This window comes from Myotis myotis, unplaced genomic scaffold, assembly GCF_014108235.1.
Source record: "Myotis myotis isolate mMyoMyo1 unplaced genomic scaffold, mMyoMyo1.p scaffold_m19_p_2, whole genome shotgun sequence".
Taxonomy (NCBI): Eukaryota; Metazoa; Chordata; class Mammalia; order Chiroptera; family Vespertilionidae; genus Myotis; species Myotis myotis.
Genome location: NW_023416324.1, coordinates 174,496,794 through 174,517,102, shown reverse-complemented (window position 1 = coordinate 174,517,102; position 20,309 = coordinate 174,496,794). Strand labels below are relative to the sequence as shown.

Genomic DNA, 20,309 nt, shown 5'->3' with positions numbered 1-20,309 from the left:
GAGGTCAGTGTTGTGGGGAAAGGGTCTGGGCAGTTTGAAAGGACTGCACAGAGAGGGCGTGTGTGCTGGGCTCAGGTGCTCCTCTGCTGGGGCCCACTGGCTCAGACAGCTAAGCTCACTTCTCTGCCAGTGTATGCCTTTGCTTGCCGGGTCTTTCTCCCTCTTCCATCTCCTACCATTCCACATGTGACAAGAGGCATAACCAGGCCCATGTGTCCCAGTCTTAGAAAGACAGCTGCTATCCCCCCCAATACCTCCTGCTGGCCTAGCCCCCCTCTTCCTTTGGCCCTGCCTCTTGTTCCTTTGCTTTCCTCTCAATCCCAGGCTCCCCACAGCCTCTGTCCTCAGGGCCTCCTGGCCTGACCTTGTTCCCATCCCCCCTCCCACCCCCCCAGTTCTTCTTCAGGCTCTCTCCTGCTCCTCCTCCCCAGGCAGGATGGGGCTGTCTGCTAAGGAGCATGGCCTAGATCCCGGAATTCTCCATTTCAACCAGATGAGATGCCTCCCAAGATTAAGAAGGAGGGTGCTGGGATGGCTGGGATGGTGTGTGTGGGTGGGTGGGTGGGAGGGAACAGGGAGGCAGTCATGACCAGGAAACCAACCAAGACAGAGGAGTTGGAGGTGAGTGGAGAGGCTGAGGGTCCCGTGGGTGAAGGTGAGAAAGCATGTCAGGTGGGGACGATGACGGGTGGATGAGCTTGAGGACAGGTTACACAGCAGGGAGGGAAACTGTCACCAGGCGGAAAGGACACAGTCTCTTTCTGGCTAAGCTCCTGTCCTGGTGAACAGTAGAATGAGGGGAGACCTCAGGCAAGAGGTGGGGACGCAGGCTAGGCAGTGAAAGTGGGTGGGTGGGGTTTGAGAGGTGCTGTGAGCCCAGAGTCAGGGGGAGAGCAGTTGACAGGCCTCTCCTGCACGCTGTCACCCTTGAAGACAAGTCTTCATCCTTCCCGCAGGAACCGAATCCCAGCGCAGTGGCCGGCCCAGGCCTCAGGCCTAGCCTTTGCCCCTCCCTGGCCTGGGGTTCTCATCCAGGGCGGGACACGCACCTCCTGCTGGGTCCAGCCACCCTGGGGCCACCGGCAGTGGAGGGGGTCTGGGGGGGCGCTCCAGACCTGCCTCTCCTCCCCTCTTCGCGCCCCCTGGTCCCTCCCCTCCCCTCCCCCTCCGCTCCCCCTGGCCCTCCAGCCCCTCCCTCCTCCCCTGCCCGGTCCCAGCCCCTCCCTCCCCTCCCCCACTCGCGATCCGGGCCGCGGCGGCTGGGCCGGACCCCCCGGGCTCAGCCCGGCCCCTCGCCGAGCCACCGCCGCCGCCGCCCCGTTTGCAGAGGAGGAGGCCCCCGGCCGGGGTGCGGAGCACGGGGCATAAAACGGGCCAGCGCGGCGCCGGGGGCACTAGAGCAGCGGACCGCCGGGTCAGAGCCGCCCGCTCGCGCTCCCGGCCTCTCCCTCGCCTGGCCCGGCGCCGACTCCGCGGCCGCCCGACGAGCCCCGGCCCCGGCCCCTCCGCCGCACCGCCCCCGGCCCGGCCCTCCTCCCGCCTCCCTCCTCCCTCTCCTGCCGCCTCCTCCCCCCGCCTCCCCAGCTGTCCGGTTCGCGTCATGCCGAGCCTCCCGGCCCCGCCGGGCCCGCTGCTGCTCCTCGGGCTGCTGCTGCTCGGTCCCCGGCCGGCCCGCGGCGCCGGCCCCGAGCCGCCCGCGCTGCCCATCCGGCCCGAGAAGGAGCCGCTGCCCATTCGGGGAGCGGCAGGTAGGTGGGCGCCCGGGGAAGGTGCGGGAGGGAAGTCCGCTTGGGGAGAGTCCGTGCCCGCCCCGAGGGGGCGCGGGCGCAGGTGGTTCGGCGCGGCGGGGGGCCGGGAGGGTTGGGCGGGGGTCGGGGCGCGCGGTGCCGGGGACCCAGGGCCCGCTGGCAGCGCCCGGGGCGGGCACCGGCGGCCGCGGGACAGCGGCTGCCAGCCAACGCCGTCCCCGCAGGCTGCTCCTTCGGCGGGAAGGTCTATGCCTTGGACGAGACGTGGCACCCGGACCTGGGGGAGCCCTTTGGGGTGATGCGCTGCGTGCTGTGCGCCTGCGAGACGGTGAGTGCACCGAACGGCCCTGGCCTGGCCCCTCGCGGGCGGGGGGCCCTGGGGTCCCGGGGCGTCGGAGTGGACGCGGAGGTGGCGAGGAGAAAGGAGCGAGCCTGCGGATATTCGGGACAGTTTCCTGGCGGAGGACCGGGGCAGGAAGCGCCCCTTCCAGGCTCAGGTGTTGGCCGTTATTGATCGCCCACTATGTGCCGGGCTGTTTGCCAGCTCCATCTCATCAGTCTCTCACTAACTCCTAGCACCACCCTCCTAGATAGATGCCGTCATGAGCCCCACTTTCAGACGGGGACCCCGAGGCCCAGAGAGTGTAAGGAACTTGTCTAGGGTCCCGCAGCTTAGAGGAGCAGCGTCTGCCTCGGTGGTACCCATTGCCTTGCTCTCTGACCCCCCCCCCCCCCCCCCGCCTTCCTGGGTCTTAGGGATCGGTGCTTACAGTCAGTTGTTCTGTCTTTTCCGTGCAGCCTCCGTGGGGTCGCCGCGCGAGGGGCCCGGGCAAGGTCAGCTGCAAGAACATTAAACCCGAGTGCCCACCCCTGTCCTGCGGGCAGCCGCGCCAGCTGCCGGGCCACTGCTGCCAGACCTGCCCGCCCGGTGAGGCCCGTTCCGTGGTGAGGGGAGGGCGGCAGGGCTGCGCACTTGGTCCAGAGCCCCTCCTCCGGGGCGGATGGAGCCATGATAGCGCACGGAGCGGCCAATGGGCCCTTCCAGTGCCCCGCTGAAGCCCGCGCTCCCTGCCCTGGCGCAGAGCGCAGCGGTCCGGAGAAGCAGCCCACCGGCCTGGCCTTCGAGTATCCGCGGGACCCAGAGCACCGCAGCTACAGCGACCGCGGGGAGCCGGGCGCCGAGGACCGGGCGCGCGGGGATGGCCACACGGGTAGGCAGGGACCCAGCCAGGACCCGGGTCGCGGTTTTGGCGCGGCCGTCACAGCGGGTGAAGATATTGGGGACATCTTCCTTCTCTCCCAGACTTCGTGGCGCTGCTGACAGGGCCGAGGTCGCAGGCCGTGGCAAGGGCGCGAGTGATACTGCTGCGCTCTAGTCTGCGCTTCTCCATCTCCTACCGGCAGTGAGAACGGGCCAGGAGGGAGGAAGAGCGGGCTGGGCGCTGCGGCGGGAGAGCTGGGACAGGCTGGAGGGGCTGCTTCTGGCCCAGGCTCAGAGTCCGTGCTCCCCCGCACCCTCATTCCCAGGCTGGACCGTCCCACCCGAATCCGCTTCTCAGACTCCACTGGCAGCGTCCTGTTCGAACACCCTGCAGCTCCCACCCAAGATGGCTTGGTGAGATGATGCCATTTATGAGTGCTTATCTAGTTTGGACACTGTGCTGAGAATGTGCTCTGCATGACCTCCTTTGGTCCTCACAACAGTCCAGTGGGAGGAAGGCACTGACATCATATGCCCACTTTACAGATGAGGAAATTGAGGCTCAGAAGCAGAATGTGATTTTCGCAAGGTCACACAGCTGTAAGTGGTGGAGCCAGGATTTGGACCCCTGGATTCCTTCTTTTAAAAAAAATATTTTTTATTGATTTTAGAGAGAAAGGGAGAGGGAGAGAGAGATAGAAACATCAATGATGAGAGAGAATCATTGATTGGCTGCTTCCTGCACACCCCCTACTGGGGATAGAGCCGGCAACCTGGTCATGTGCCCTTGGCTAGAGTCGAACCTGGGACCCATCAGTCTGCAGGCCCACACTCTGTCCACTGAGCCAAACAGGCTAGGGGTGGATTCTTAAGCTTCCTAGGAGAGCATGGGGGCTCCTTCCCATATTCCTTCTTCATCAGATAGGCCTCTTCGCTGGCCTATCCTGCATACTGTTTGAGTAGGGCCTTCTTGTCTCTCTGCTCCAGGTGTGTGGGGTGTGGCGAGCAGTGCCTCGGTTGTCTCTGCGGCTCCTCAGGGCAGAACAGCTACATGTGGCACTTGTGACACCCACTCATCCTTCAGGGGAGGTCTGGGGGCCCCTCATCCGGCACCGGGCTCTGGCTGCAGGTGAGGGGAGCAACAGCCCCCGGGCATGAAGTTCTGTCTTCTCTATACCAAGGACTGGAGTGGGCTGCGGAGGGGGCTTTCTGATGGGCTCTCATGGTCCTCCCTCTCCCAGAGACCTTCAGTGCCATCCTGACCCTGGAAGGCACCCCACAACAGGGCATAGGTGGCATCACCCTACTCACTCTCAGTGACACAGAGGACTCCTTGCATTTTTTGCTGCTCTTCCGGGGACTGCTGGAATCCAGGAGTGGGGGTAAGTGGGATACGGGGAGGGCATGTGAGAAGGGCAGGGAGAGCACCTGGCTCTCAGCGGTGTCCACATGTACCATCGTTTCAGGACCAGCCCAGGTTCCCTTGCGGCTCCAGATTCTACACCAGGGGCAGCTATTGCGAGAGCTCCAGGCCAATGCCTCAGCCCAGGTGAGCGAAGGTTTGGCTTTTGTTGCCAGCTGCTCTGGCCTCTTATTGCTCCCACCGATTATCCTGCTCTGTCCCTAGGACCCAGGCTTCGCTGAGGTGCTGCCTAACCTGACAGCCCAGGAGATGGACTGGCTGGTGCTGGGGAAGCTGCAGATAGCCCTGGAGAGGGCAGGTAGCCCAGGGCTGCGTATCAGTGGACACATTGCTGCCAGGCAGAGCTGCGATGGTGAGGCAGGGTGGAGCCTGGCTCCCTGGGCACACGCCACTGAGAGGCATAGACAAGTGCCAGGGGCAGGGCCAGGGTGGATATGGGAGGGATCCTGAGGGCCGGAGGCATGAATGGCCATGGGGCCAGCCTGCCTCCACTTGTCTTGCCCCTCTGCAGTCCTGCAAAGTGTCCTTTGTGGGGCCGATGCCCTGATCCCAGTTCAGACAGGTGCAGCTGGCTCAGCCAGCCTTACACTGCTAGGAAACGGCTCCCTCATCTACCAGGTAAGTCAGGGGCTGCAGCAGGTGAAGGGCAGTAGACTGAGGCGGAGATTTGGCCTGCAGTTCAGGCCCCAGGTCTTCTCTGCCACTCCAGTTTGCTCTACCCAACTCTGCCCACCAGGTGCAAGTGGTAGGTACAGGCAGCGAGGTGGTGGCCATGACGCTGGAGACCAAGCCTCAGCGGAGGGACCAGCGCACTGTCCTGTGCCACATGGCTGGACTCCAGTCGGGAGGACACACAGTGAGTGATACAGGCAGAGCTGGGCCACAGGGCCCCTGTACCACAATGTGGGGGCTGTGGGAAGCTAAGTCGGGTGAGCAGATAGGTTCAGCATCATTCACTCATTCACAGGCTCTCTCATTGATACATTGATTCACCGGATACATTTTTAGTGAGACTCAGGCCAAAGAGTACAAAGAAAATCAGATATGGCCCCTGTCCTCAGCAAGCTCATGTCAAATGAGAGGAGTAAGACAGGGAGACCAGTGCAGGAGATCACATACTAATTGTGAGAGCAATGGCTGCAGCTTATTGAGCCTTTCTAGGTGCCGCGCACGAGACTGGTTGCCTTACTTATGCTATTTTTGGCCTTCGCAGTACCCATTTTAGAGATGATGAAGTGAAGGGTCAGAGGATAACTCTTCAAGGTTATTACATACGTAGGAAGTGGCAGAGAAGGGACTTGAACTTGGGCCTGCAAGGCTCTTATTCAGTGTTACTGGTGTGGAGAAGTGTGTATGGGTGTAGTGGGGGCACAAAACATGGAAAGGCTTCAGAATCTTAGGCTTGTGTGAAAGCTGAGGAGGGTTCATCTGGGGTCTGGCAGGCTCCGGCTTGGGCTCACCCTTCACTGTCCCCTAGGCCATGGGCATCTGCCCTGGGCTGGGTGCCCGAGGGGCTCATATGCTGCTGCAGAATGAGCTATTCCTGAACGTGGCCACCAAGGACTTCCCAGATGGAGAGCTGCGGGGGCATGTGGCTGCCCTGCCCTACAGTGGGCACAGCGCCCGCCATGACAGTGAGTACCCATAGGTTTGCCTGCCCTTTGCTGCCCTCTAATCAGTGACTCAAGTACATAAGGGATGATGTCAGAGCGCTAGAGCCTGATGTGGCTTTCTCTGCCTGAGCTCTAGGCTTGCATCTGGAGATGTATAGGTGGGATGTAAAGGGTGGCCCTCCTGGGAGATCCTCCCTGTTGCGATGGTGCAGGGGTCTAAAACTTGCTGCTCCCCCAGCCCTGGGCTTATGGGCAGTGTCTGCCAGCTCACGGAGTCTGTGCTGGGCAACATGGGAATGCTGGGGTTGAGTGGCTGCTCTAGGCCACCTTCTCATCTGTCCCCTCTCCTCTGTCTGGATCCAGCACTGCCTGTGCCCCTGGCAGGAGCCCTGGTGTTGCCCCCTGTGCAGAGTCAGGCAGCAGGGCATGCCTGGCTCTCCCTGGATACCCACTGTCACCTGCACTATGAAGTGCTGCTGGCTGGGCTTGGTGGCTCAGAACAGGGCACTGTCACTGCCCACCTCCTCGGTCCACATGGGATGCCAGGGCCCCGGCGGCTGCTGAAAGGATTCTATGGCCCAGAGGTGAGGATGTGATTGGAAAATATCTGCTTTTTAGCTTAAAGGTGTGTGTGTGTGTAAGCAGAGACCAGGCTGCCTGGTATGGCAGAGCTGGCATGGGCTCAGGAGTCAGACAGACCGGGCTGTGGACCTGACCCAGCCTTTTATTATTCATCCTCTTTCCTGCGTCCTTCTCTGGTGGGATCGCTTGAATTGTATGTAATATCCTGGACCTCCAGGGGAGTAGGTGGTGTGGCCAAGCCCCCTGAAGTAGATGGGTGGTCAGGGACTTGTTGTCAGAGAGACTGGGTTCCTTGGCTCCATACCATTGCTAATAAGCTTTGCTATCCTGGAGACCTTATTTCATCTCCCTGGGTCTCAGTTTCCTCATCTGCAAATCGGGAACAGTAGACTCAGCCCTAGAGTGCCTTGTTCCCATCCCTTATCCTATCTACTCACAGGCCCAGGGCGTGGTGAAGGACCTGGAGCCTGAGCTGCTGCTGCACCTGGCACAGGGCACTGCCTCCCTGCTGATTTCCACCAAGGGGAGCCCCCAAGGGGAGCTTCGAGGGCAGGTAGGCAGCAGTGGGGATGGGTCAGAGTTGGACTGGCACCGTGTGTCTCTGTGCCACTTGCTCTCCCCCAGCCCTGGGGGGGTGGAAGTATCACACTTATTTACTGCTTGGGAGGATGAAGCCATACAAGGCACATAAATAACAAGGCCGGCAGCAGGGCACCCTGTGCCTGGCATCGAGAATGATTGCTGGGATGAAGAGCATCCTTTTGGGGCACAGGGGCACTCAGGGGATGAGGTGTTTCTGCTTGGCGGGCTGGCTGCTGCTGGTGGAGACGCAAGGGGGAGCCCGGGCGCTGCCTCAGCTCACCTCTCCTCCCAGGTGCACATCGCCAACCAATGCGAGGTGGGCGGCCTGCGCCTGGCCGAGGCAGGGGCGGAGGAGGCCCGGAAGCCTGGGGCTCCTGAGGCAGTGGGCGCAGCTGCACTGCCCATGCTGCCTGCTGTGCTCGGCCCTGATGCCCCAGCGCCAGTCAAACCAGGCAGCCCCTGGAGAGCCCGGGACCCCAACACTTGCTTCTTCGAGGGACAGCAGCGCCCCCATGGGGCTCGCTGGGCACCTAACTACGACCCACTCTGCTCACTCTGCACCTGCCAGGTAGGAGGCCCTGGAAGGGCAGGGCGTGCTGGGGCCTGGGTTCTGGGGCAAGGGCTCCAGTCAACCTCCCACCTCTCCCTGCAGAGGCGGACAGTGATTTGTGACCCTGTGGTGTGCCCGCTGCTCAGCTGCCCGAGTCCAGTGCAGGTGCCGGACCAGTGCTGCCCTGTGTGCCCCGGTGAGTGCCATGCAGGGGTGGAGACAGTCATGGGGGCTCCGCCAACGGTGGATGAGGCCTCTAGGAAGGGAAGGAGGCTATCACCCTCTGCCTTCACTATTTTTTGGCTCCACAGAGAAACAAGATGTCAGAGACCTGCCAGGGCTGCCGAGGAGCAGGGACCCGGGAGAGGGTGAGCTGGCAGTGTATGAGTCAGGGTGGGGAGCCAAGAGGCGCTGTTGGGTGGGACCAGGAGTGGGACGGTGGGGTGAGAGTATATATGGGTGGGTGAAGGCTGAGGGACACAGGTTTCAGTGACACCTGATAGGCTTCATTAGAGTGACTGGCCCGAGAATGGGCCCTGGGGTTAGAGGGTGTGGGGTTGGCCTGAGCCTGAAGCCTTGGTTTTTGGATCCAGCCAATGAGCTCAGTACTAATGGCAGCTGGCCACTGTCTGCCACCAGGCTGTTATTTTGATGGTGACCGGAGCTGGCGGGCAGCGGGTACCCGGTGGCATCCTGTCGTTCCCCCTTTTGGCTTAATTAAGTGTGCCGTCTGCACCTGCAAGGTATGGCTGCTCAGTCTTCTCCAGTGCTACACCCCCGTGGGGCTGCAGAGATGGGAAGGGGCCTCCAAGAGAGGAAAAGCCCAGCCTTGGTGAGGGGGGCTCAAGGATCAAAATAATATGAGAAAGTCCTTTGGGCTTTGAGAGCTGGCTTCCTGCAGGAGAAGGGCAAGGGTGACCTGTGTGAATTCTGGCTCTGCCAGCTGACTAGCTCCATATCACCTGGGCACTTCCTGTGCCCCCCTGAGCTGCACTTTCCTCTCCCATGAGCAGATCTGCTAGCACCTACCTGGCAGGGCTACAATGAGGATTTAGTTCAGGAATTTAAAGCACCAGCCCAGGGCCTGAGTAAAAGGCTGTGGATATATTACTCGAGGTATGCGGAAGGAGAGGGAGGAAGCAGGAGTGCTCCCCCTCCTTCCTAACACCCCTCACACAATGGATCCCTACAGGGGGACACGGGAGAGGTGCACTGTGAGAAGGTGCAGTGTCCCCGGCTGGCCTGTGCCCAGCCTGTCCGCGCCAACCCCACTGACTGCTGCAAACAGTGTCCAGGTGAGGGGGGTGGGCACTGAGGCCTCTTGGGGCAGATAGGGCCCTTCACGCCTTGTCCTGGGTGAGGGGATGCACAGTGAGGGTGGATGGAAGGGACTTCTCAGCTAATTCAGCATTTCCTGAGCACCACTCTGTGCCTAGTCTGGAGCCAGGGTTCTAAACACAGTGGAAAGGTGTGCATGTGTTAGTGGGCTATGATGGGTTCTAGTTTCCTGTCCCATCTATCCATTCATCCATCCAACCAACCAGCCAACCAACCAACCCATCCATCCACCCATCCACCTATTCATCCATCCATCCACCCAATCTACCCATCCACCTATTCATCCATCCACCCATCCATCCATCCACCCACCCACCCATCCATCCATCCATCCACCCACCCACCCATCCACCCATTCACCCATTCATCCATCCATCCATCCATCCATCCATCCATCCATCCAGATTTATCACCTATTAAGGGCCAGAAACTGCTAGGTGCTGGAGATTCAAAGACAAATAAAACCTGGGTGGCCCTCATAGCGCGCAGATCTACTGACCTCTTCCTCTTCATCTCCCTCTCTCCCTTCCAACAGTGGGGTCAGGAACCCACCTTCAACTGGGGGACCCCATGCAGGCCGATGGGCCCCGGGGCTGCCGGTTTGCAGGGCAGTGGTTTCCGGAGAGCCAGAGCTGGCACCCCTCAGTGCCCCCCTTTGGGGAGATGAGCTGTATCACCTGCAGGTGTGGGGTAAGAGTGGCATGGGGGGCTTGTGTGAGGTGGGCATTGGAGGCCTCACCTGGACTAGGGGGACCTTCCCAGGGCGGGCAGGCTCCTGGGGGCAGCCCTCCCTGAAGAGGCTGAAGGCTGTTGTGCCCCGTGCCTCTGGGGACCCTCAGGATCTGCTCTGTCCTGCCTCAGGCAGGGGTGCCCCACTGTGAGCGAGATGACTGTTCGCTGCCACTGTCCTGCGGCTCAGGGAAGGAGAGTCGCTGCTGCTCCCACTGCACGTCCCGCCGGTGTAAGTGAGGGGACCCAGGGGCAGCAGTCCTGGGCTGACCATGGGATGCTGAGGAGGGAAGGAGCACCCGCTGTATGCCAGGGACAGTGCCCTCTGCTTCACAGTTGCCACTCCATTCTGCCCTCACTATTGGTAGTCTTTTACTTATTTTTTAAAATATGTTTTTATTGATTTTTAGAAAGAGCAGAAGAGAGAGAGAGAAACATCAATGAGAATCATTGATTGGCTGCCTCCTGCATGCCCCACACTGGGGATCAAGCCCACAACCTGGGCACATGCCCCAACCGGGAATCGAACCGGGACCTCCTGGTTCATAGGTCGATGCTCAACCACTGAGCCACGCTGGCTGGGTGTAGTCCTTTCTTTACAAATGAGATTTCTGAAGCTCGAGGAATTAGGCTACCAGGTTAAGGTTACGCAGCTGTTCTGTGCTGACTTGCTCAGAAAATACTGACCTTTCTGGGACCAGAACAGGGATACTTTGCTGGGCTCTCTGTGCCTCCTCCAAAGTTCGCTCCCTTCTGTCCTCAGCAGCCCTGGAGACCAGGACAGCGCCAGAGCTGAGGAAAGAAGCCCAGGGCTCCTAGGGAGCAGCGGGAAGGCCCATGACCAAGAGGACGGGGCCTGGGCTGGGAGAAGGAGTGGCGCCGAGGACCCTGCATCCTCCTGCGGGAAACCCAGTGCCTTTGGCTCCTCTTTTCCGCCTCTTCTCCCTCCCCGACTACCTCTGGGACCACAACTCCACGAGGGGGAGGGGCTGTCAGGGCAGACCCAGGCCATGTCCACTCCAACTCCTGCCCTGTCACCGTCTGGCCTCTGCCTTGGAAGCCCAACCCCTTTCCTTCTGTACATAATGTCACTGGCTTGTTGGGATTTTTAATTTATCCTCACTCAGCACCAAGGGTCCCCCCACCACTTCACTCCTACTGCCCCTGAGCTGAGCAGAGTCATTATTGAAGATTTTTGTATTTATTAAAACATCTTTTTCAATCTTTGAGCTAAAGGTCTTTCTTTATGGCCGGGGACCCCATGGACAAGGGGCTGAGAGTAGGAGGGTGGAGAGATGAACTCTGGCTCCAGGAGCTTTGCTCGGACCCTTGGGGAGTGGGACGAGACCTGAGGCGAAGCAGATGGCACAGCAGCTGGCTGGCAGGCCTGATCCCACAGAGAAGCTTGGGCCTATCTTTGAGGTGGACTAGAGCCTCAAGAACGAAGGCACTCTGAAGCAGAACTTAGGTGCAAGTTTGGTTTCCACTGGTCTACCCATGGCTGGCATTTTTGCTGACTCCATGTTTGAAGTTGCTCCAAAGAGAGAAAAGTATAACCAGCCTCTATTTTCTTTATCTAATGAGGCAAACACTTCCGGTTCATCTTCTTTCCTGGAAACTAAGTGCATTCTGGACCAGTTCCGGGGAAATTCTGGGTCAGAGTGGATTGGGATCAGCCCTAGTCCAGTTCTTGGCTGAGCTTATCTAAGTGATGCACAGAATAAGGCCCCTTGTTCCTTTCTCCCCTTTCCTGCCACCAGCACCTGGGCACCCCCACAGACCGCACAGGCTTGTGGGAAATAGGAGCATCAGGATTGAGAGCTGTCAAATACACGCACCTGCAGGCTTGTCTTTTGTATAAACAATGTGGGATGAAACGAGTCTGGAATTTTATGACCTAGTGGGGTAGTAGGAAGGGGAAACCAGCGCCTTCTTATTTAGGGACAGGCGTGGTGTGTTGTGCTTGAGAAGTTATGGTCTTAGCCCATTGAAGCATCAAGTTCCAGTTCTGCTATTAACTCGCTGAGTGATTTAACCTCCGCGAGTCCCTATTTCCTTTCTGTAAAACAGAGATCTCCCTCACAGGATCCAGTCAGAGCTTGTGAATCACACAGCTCAGTGCTTGGCATACATTCATTGCAAAGACATTCGAGCTGAGGTAGGGTTCCTGGAGCTGGTTAGAAATAAAAGGCAGGGAGAGATCTGGGGAGGAGAGTGGCGATGGGTTTCAACTTTGGTGTGATAGTCTGCCGGGTGCTCAGGCTGAATGGGGAGGCCAGGCTGGCGATGAGAAGATGATGAGGATGGAGAGACTGGACTTGGCCCAGAGCCCTGGCGTCAGTAGGGGTATTAGAGGGTCAGAGAGGGAAGAAAAAGCAGCAGAATTGGCATGGGGCTAGATGCAGGGAACCAAGTACAGCTCCAGGTGTGGTGTGATGGAGGATTTAGCCCAGAAACGGATGAGGGAGTTTGGTGGGAAGAAGGGTTGAGAAAGGAAATTTTGATTTAACATGAGTTTGCTACTGACACTCACAAGACAAGAGGAGGAGTGCGCATCCGCGGGGTGGCTCCATGGGCTCCGAGAGGCAGGGCCTTGCTCCTGGATCCTGCCCCCAGGCACCCAGCCAGCCTTCAGAGCAGCATCAGTGGATGTCAGTTGAGCAAAGGAATGAACAGCTAATGGATCCAGGCAGACCATTGTTCTTCTTAGACCACAGTCCTTGAAACACCTTTCCCCTCAGGGGCCTGCATTCTAACCAGAGCTGACCTGTCCCCAGATCCTGGGACCTGGTACAATGACTGCAGAGGTCCCGCCCTGGACAGATGGGAACCACATGTCAGACAACCTGGAAGCCCTGACTTGCAGAGACCTCAAGAGGGCACCCATCCATTCACCTTTAGGCAACTGCATCACCTCAGAGAGTCCTTTGCCTTCCTAAAAAAACAAAAGCAACCCTAAAACCGTAACAAAACCCAAGGAGAGCCCATCCTGGGCAGAGGATTTTAGTGTCTCAGATCAGGTGCTGGAAAGATTTAAAATTGGGTCAGTCAAGCCTTCTATGTGGTTGGACTGGGCCTCTGAGCTTCTCCTGGGAAAGAGATGGAAGGTAATACACAGGGGCGCTGGCTGCCAGAGGAGAGAGGGGGTGGTTCTGATACACCTGTTTTTTGAGGTGTCCTTCACATGCAGCCCTCCACTTTGTGCGTTCTGCGGTGACACCCCTGTGCCATCTTTTATTTGTCACATCCAAATTTTGGTGTCTGGTGAGGGACAGCCATGTGGGCTGTGACATGGTGGCGCTGCTGGCAGCTGGCATTGGGCCCGTCACCTGGAGCAGTGTCTGTGTAGGTATTTGGCTAGTTTACGGCAATGACTCCAGAGCAGCCGTGGGCAAACTACAGCCCGCGGGCCGGATCTGGCCCGTTTGAAATGAATAAAACTAAAAAAAAAAAAAAGACCGTACCCTTTTATGTAATGATGTTTACTTTGAATTTATATTAGTTCACACAAACACTCCATCCATGCTTTTGTTCCGGCCCTCCGGTCCAGTTTAAGAACCCATTGTGGCCCTCGAGTCAAAAAGTTTGCCCACCCCTGCTCCAGAGTGGTAACTTTCAAACTCTGCCTCAGACCCTCAGATACGTGAAAGGGCTTCCAAGCAGCAGGAGAATGGGGGCTGTGGAGAGTGGAACAGCCCAGGTGCTTGTTGGGAGTGGCGAGTCCAAGGCCCCCTACTCAACTTCCACGTTGGCTGCTGCACTTCTCAGAAAGAAGAGTCGGTGGCTTTCTAAAAAGTTTCAGACAACTGTTTTATTGCATTTCACCCTTAGTCTTTATGAAAACAATGGGAAGTAGACACACACAAGTGTGACACTTTTTGTTGTTGTTAATCCTCACCCGAGCATATTTTTCCATTTCAGAGAGAGTAGAAGGGAGGGGGAGACAGAGAGAGAGAAACATCAATGTGAGAGAGACACACTTGAACCGATTGAACCGGATTGAACAGGCTGACGCTCTATCCACTGAGCCAAACCGGCCAGGGCAAAAGTGTGACCCTTCTGACACAATGACAGTGACAGAAGGGGGTGTCTCATGAAGTAATGGGATTAGGACCAGGAGGGCATTCAGCAGGCATGCTGGAAGGGACACATTTTCGATCATCAGATTTTCGGCCAGTCAGAGATGAAATGTGAAGGAAAAAACAGAATATGTATGGAACACTGGAAATGTATTGTTAAGGAGGACAAAAGGGAGGGAATTTTTGTGACTGTTAATGATGATAAAGTTCTGAGAACGAAGCCACCCCTTTAACATTGCTTGGCTCTAATGTATGTTTTCATGGATCAAGGGGGCCGCCAGGATTACTTTTGCTCACCATAAAAGTAAATCATTGCGAACAATTATAGTAAAACACAAATGTGTGGGGGAGAAAGAAAAATTCACCTGTTAGAAAGATAGAATCCAACCCCTGCATAATCGCTATTAATAACTCACTGAGTATTTTTCTGAGTTTTATTTGCCCAGCCCCAGCCCTGCCCCCACTCTGGGTCCTGCCCCTGCAGCACCTCTGTCCCCACTTGTGGAGTGGCTGTGATGCCTGTCCTTGCCCCATTTGAGGGTATTCGTGTGATAACCTCTGGAGCTGGAGCACATGTAAGTCTGCACAAATAAGGAAAGCAGGAGATTGCGTTTCAGGGAAATCTGACCCTTTGTATTTAAATTGGCAGGGGAGGCAAAACCCCAGAAATTTGGAAAAAATTTTCACCAACTCAGAGAAGTTGGCAGATTGTTGGTATTCAGTGATTTGATTTTTAGGGCAGAGACTAGAGTCCACCAGCTCCTCAGCAGAGGGGTGTTGGGTAGGCCTCGAGGTTGTCTGGTCCTCATGTGGGCAGCAGAGGTTGGCTGGTGGGGCTGTAGTTTGAAAATCTCACTGAACGCCACCTAAAGAAGCACCACGCAGAAAACACAAATGGGGTCCTGAAACCGCTCAGGAAAGGAGTTCATGCGAAAGAAGGGGGGCAAGGAAAGGTGATAGGGGCGGGTACCTGCCCTGGAAAGGCTCTAGATCAGCGGTTCTCAACCTGTGGGTCGCGACCCCTTTGGGGGTCGAACGACCCTTTCACAGGGGTCGCCTAAGACCATCGGAAAACACATATATAATTACATATTGTTTTTGTGATTAATCACTATGCTTTAATTATGTTCAATTTGTAACAATGAAAATACATCCTGCATATCAGATATTTACATTACGATTCATAACAGTAGCAAAATTACAGTTATGAAGTAGCAATGAAAATAATTGTATGGTTGGGGGTCACCACAACATGAGGAACTGTATTAAAGGGTCGCGGCATTAGGAAGGTTGAGAACCACTGCCCTAGATGCTGGAGGACAAAAGATGCCTCATTCTGCCCACCCCCACCCCTTTTCCGCAGCTCCTGCAGCTGGAACCAGATCAGCCCCAGGTGTCTTCCCAGGGGAGCGGGGAGCCCACCTGGGGAGTGGCCCAGCACTGCTCCTTCTGAGCCCTCTCCCCCCAGGTCCCAGGAGGTCTAAATCAGATTTACTTTCAGGACTCATCCCCCTCTCCCCTTGACACAAACATCACTGCACCTGCTGGCTGATGCCAGAAATTCCTTTAGAAGAGTTTTTTTCCTTCCACCACCGGAAGATGGGAGTTTTAAAATGCAAACAACTGGTTAAGATATTAGGTCATCTGCTAAAGTATAACCTATCAGTCAACAAATGCAAATGACTATTGTCAGATTCTCTTCCTTTTGACAAGAGGGGAGTTAGAAAATAGGCAGAGGCTGACAACGACGGAAGGGTGAGGAGGTAGGAAATGGGACTGCACAGACAGCCGTCCAGGCAGGGACATTGACAAGGGCTGGGCTGTTACCTTCCAGACCTCCACGAGGAATAGTTGTGTGAGAGATGGAATTTCTGTCCTGCACATCTGTGCACTCTCCCAGCTTAGCGGGAACTCGGCCACTCAGACATATGATTCACATCAACGATGTTTTTCCTGACTTTCAGAGTTTTTTTTTTTTTTTTTTTTTTTTTTTTTTTTAAGAAATGCTGACGTTATTATGAAGGAACTTTTTTCTCATAGGTTTCAACTGAGGTATCACTTAGGTTCCAAATGAGGTACCGCTGGGAATGGCACCAGGGAAGATCTTCAGATGTAGTTTTTTTTAAAAAAATGTATTTTTATTGATTTTATTGAGGAAGGGAGAGGGAGAGAGAGGTAGAAACACCAATGATGAGAGAGGATCACTGATCGGCTGCCTCCTGTAAGTCCCACACTGGGAACTGAGCCAGCAACCTGGGCATGTGCCTTGACCAGGAATCAAACCGTGACCTTCTGGTTCATAGGTGGATACTCAACCACTGAGCCACGCCTGGGCCAGAGGTAGTTTTTAATTCCCCCAGCCCTCCTCTAGGGATAGGTGAACGAGGGAACTTCCCGACAGGGATTAAAAAAGTAGTGTTTTGCCCTGACTGGTTTGGCTCAGTGGATAGAGCAGCGATGGTGAACCTTTTGTGATCGGCATGCCAGCATTTTGAAAAACCCTAACTTAACTCTAGTGCCCTGTCACATATAGAAATTTTTTGATATTTGCAACCATGGTAAAAAAAAGACTTATATTTTTGATATTTATTTTATATATTTAAATGCCATTTAACAAAGAAAAATCAACCAAAAAAATGAGTTCGCGTGTCACCTCTGACACGCGTTTCATAGGTTCGCCATCACTGGGATAGAGCGTAGGCCTGCGGACTGAAAGTTCTCAGGTTTGATTCTAGTCAAGGGCATGTACCTTAGTTGCGGGCACATCCCCAGTGTGGGGTGTGCAGGAGGCAGCTGATCGATGTTTCTCTCTCATTGATGTTTCTAACTCTCTATCCCTCTCCCTTCCTCTCTGTAAAATTTAATACATTTTTATTGAAAAAAAGTTTTGGCAAACAGAAAAGGGTAAAGTGAAGAAATTTAATGTTAATTACCTAATAAAATTAAAACACCACCTCAGAAATAATCCTCATTTAACTTTGATTTCACTCCTAATCTTTTTCTGAACATTAATATACCATGATTTATTTTGAACATTTCAGATGGTTGTTTCTAGTGAATCACCTTTTAAAATTATAACAATAATGCTTGCACAATGTAGGAAATCTGGTTAAAGAAAAAAATCCAGAATTTGTTTTTGTAGAGAATACAAAGTTTTTTGAGATACGTTCTTCCTCGTGTGTGTTTTGGTGAGTTTATCCTGTGTTTATAGTTTTATATCCTTCTTTTCTCTGCTTGGCCCTATTATTGCATATCTCATGAGCTTTTGCCATGGATTGTTGGGGTTTTAAGAGACTCTTTTTCCACATATGGGTGAAGCCAGACGCAGAGGCAGAGGGATAAGCTGAAACCCCACAGCCTGAGTGCGGGCGTGGGATAAACTTGGCCCTCGGTCTGGTGGGATAATGGCAGGGCAGATACGTGGCGACAGCGCCGGGAATAAAGAAGGAATGAGTTTGGACACCTAAGTTGAACCACAGTCTGAAGCAGTGGGAAGCCATGGAGATGCTGGCAAGTGGCAGTTAGAGGGAGTCACAGATGTGCCTTCAGGGAGGGAGGGGCTGTCCCCCGGAGATCAGGCAAAAGCTGTTCCAAAGCTTGGAGGAGCTCTCTCCACATAGCTGTGGTTACCTTAATAGTTTGCAACGTGTGTATTCGTTTTGGTTGCCAAGAAGACTCAGCTGAGTGGATTTGGGCTCAGGAGATAACATTTTGTGAGAAGAAGGGAGGCAGTTGTTGGGGATGGTGGTGGAGACGGGCCTGAGGAGCAAGAAAAGGCTGCTTTGCGAGAGACCCTCGTGGTCGATTGACCTCTATTGCCTCAGTTTACTTACTTGTAAAAACTTCCCAGGAACATGGCATGTCTTGAACCAGCAGCAGCTTAGTACAGCGGATTGAATCCAGGGCCTGACACTTCAAAAAATTTGAGATAACATTGATTAATAACATTATGTAAGTTTCAGGTGTACAACATTCTAATTTGATATCTGTGTACAGTATAGCATGCTCACCGCCTAAAGTCTTGTTTTCATCCATCACTGAACATTTGACCGCCTTTAGCCATTTCACTCTCCCTCATCCTCTTTCCCTCTGGTGACCACCAATCTTTTGTCTGTATCTATGAGTTTGTTTTGTTCTGTTAGTTCATTTTTTCCCCTCTTTTATATTCCACCTATAGTCCACAGTTTATTCTTTTTCCTCTGACTTATTTCACTTAGCATAACATCCTCAAGGTCCATCCATGTAGTCATGAATGGCAATATTTCATCATTGCTATGGCTGAGTAATGTTCCATTACCTAGATGTATCTATATCTGTATCTATATCTATCATCCATATCTATATCACATCTTCTTTTTTTAATATTTTTATTGATTTCAGAGAGGAAGGTAGAGGGAGAGCGAGATAGAAACACTAATAATGAGAGATAATCATTGATTGGCTGTCTCCTGCACGCCCCTCACTGGGGATCGAGCTCGAAACCTCGGGCATATACCCTTGACCGGAATCAAACCTAGGACTCTTTGGTCTGCAGGTTGACGCTCTATCCACTGAGCCAAACCAGCTAGTGCTATCATATCCTTTATCCAATCATCTTGGCTATTGTAAATAGTGCTGCAGTGAACATAGCGTTGCATATATCTTTTGAATTAGTGTTTTCATATTCTTCAGATAAATACCCAAAGAGGAATTGCTGGATATATGGTAGTTCTATTCTTAATTTTTTGAGGAAACTCTATACTGTTTTCCATAGAGGCTGCAACAATTTATAATCCCACCAACAGTGGGATTCTCCACATTCTCAAAGACACTTGTTATTTCTCATCTTTTTGATAATAGCCATTCTGATGGGTGTAAGGTGATTGATACTTCATTGTGGTTTTGACTTGCATTTCCCTAATAATTAGTGATGTTGAACATCTTTTCATGTGTCTGTTGACCATCTGTATGTCTTCCTTGGGAAAATATCTATTCAGATCTTTGCCCATTTTATAAAAAAGTGGGTTGTTTGTTTTTTTATTGTTGAATTGTATGACTTTTAAAATATATTTTGGATATAACTCCTTTTTGGGAATATTATTTGCAAGTATCTCCTTTCATTCCAAGGCCTGACATTTTTTGGCTGTGTGGCCTTAGGCAAGTCATTTGACATATGTGAGCCTCAGTTTCCTGCAAAATGGTGATAATGATGGTTTTCTGTATGGTTGTTATAAGGCACATACAGTCCTGGCTGGGTAGCTCAGTTGGTTAGAGAGTTGTCCTGATACACCAAGGTTGGAGGTTTGATCCCCCGTCAGGGTACATTTAAGAATCAACCAATGAATACACAAATAAGTGAAACAAATCAATGCTTTCTCTCTCTCTCTCTCTCTCTCTCTCTCTCTCTCTCTCTCTCATCAATAAATAAACAATTCTAAGAAAAAAAGATGTGTAATATGCTTGGCATAGAGTTGACACTCAATGACATCACTATAATTAGACCTGATTGGGATGGGATTCATTAGGGAGGTTTAAGTGCTATGCATGGCCATGGAAGGGTGAGGTTATTCTTGGGTAGAGGAAACGGAGTGCTAAGGCCTCTATTGTGTGATAGGACAGAAATTATTATTGCCTTTCTACTGTCAAAGAGAGTCTTTCGTAGCCAGCCTAATCCTCACCCTCCTTTCCCAGCCCAGAAGAGGAAACATTCTGTCTTGCTGGGAGTGAGGCTAAGCCAATCTACCTAATCAAGTGGTGAGCGAGATGCGGGGCAGGGCCAAGGCTCTGGGGCGGGAGAAGTGTGCAGCAGCAATGTGAATGAGAGGGAAGTAGCCATGAGAGCAAAGAGGCTCTAACAGGTTGCTGTGGCCTGTGATTATAGGTTTCCTTTAATGTTTTGCAAGATATGAATAAAAATAGAATTCTTTTTCTGTGGTAAAATATATAGGGTGTCCAAAAATGTATATACACACATTGAATAACTATAAAGTCACTATTTTATTAAAATACATCTCATTTTCAAAATTGAGCTATCAGCTGTTAAAGTGTATATACCTTTTGGGGGTCACTCTATTTATATAACATAAAATCAACCATTTAAACCATTTTTAGGTGTATAATTCAGTGGCATTAAGTATATTTACAGTGTTGTGCAACAATTACCACTATCCATTTCTAGAACTTTTTCATCATCCCAAACAGAAACTTTGAACCCATTAAACAATAACTAACTCCCCATTCTCCCTCCAGCCTCTGATAACTTTTATTATACCTTCACTCTCTTTGAATTTGCCTATTCTAGGCACCTGGTAGAAGTGGGATCATACAATATTGGCCCTCTGTGTTGGGCTTATTTCACCCCACATAATATTTCCGAGGTTTACCCAAGTGGCAGCATGTATCAGAATTTCATGCTTTTAAGATTGAATAATATTCTATTGTATGTGTATTTCACATTTTGTTTACCATTCACCTGTTGATGGACA

The 20,309-nt window shown here is 53.4% G+C and overlaps 1 protein-coding gene across 5 annotated transcripts; it reads left to right on the top strand.

Annotated features, from left to right (window-relative positions):
* Nucleotides 1-1,585: 1,585 nt before the first annotated feature.
* On the top strand, nt 1,586-10,995 carry CHRD (chordin). Of its 5 annotated transcripts, none has more exons than XM_036352424.1 (23): nt 1,586-1,748; nt 1,973-2,076; nt 2,547-2,676; nt 2,831-2,959; nt 3,052-3,151; nt 3,276-3,363; nt 3,937-4,078; nt 4,191-4,331; nt 4,416-4,498; nt 4,577-4,724; nt 4,884-4,990; nt 5,109-5,228; nt 5,850-6,006; nt 6,349-6,569; nt 7,007-7,120; nt 7,442-7,717; nt 7,802-7,895; nt 8,011-8,067; nt 8,339-8,442; nt 8,892-8,994; nt 9,573-9,727; nt 9,899-9,998; nt 10,530-10,995. In XM_036352424.1, the coding sequence occupies exons 1-23, from the start codon at nt 1,601-1,603 to the stop codon at nt 10,583-10,585; spliced, it is 2,877 nt and encodes a 958-aa protein (XP_036208317.1). In that variant the 5' UTR covers nt 1,586-1,600; the 3' UTR covers nt 10,586-10,995. The 5 variants fall into 5 exon arrangements, 3 of the variants coding, with proteins under 3 accessions (XP_036208317.1, XP_036208316.1, XP_036208315.1); XM_036352423.1 differs by having other exon boundaries at nt 4,389-4,498; nt 10,533-10,995; XM_036352422.1 differs by having other exon boundaries at nt 4,389-4,498.
* The last annotated feature ends 9,314 nt before the right edge of the window (nt 10,996-20,309 follow it).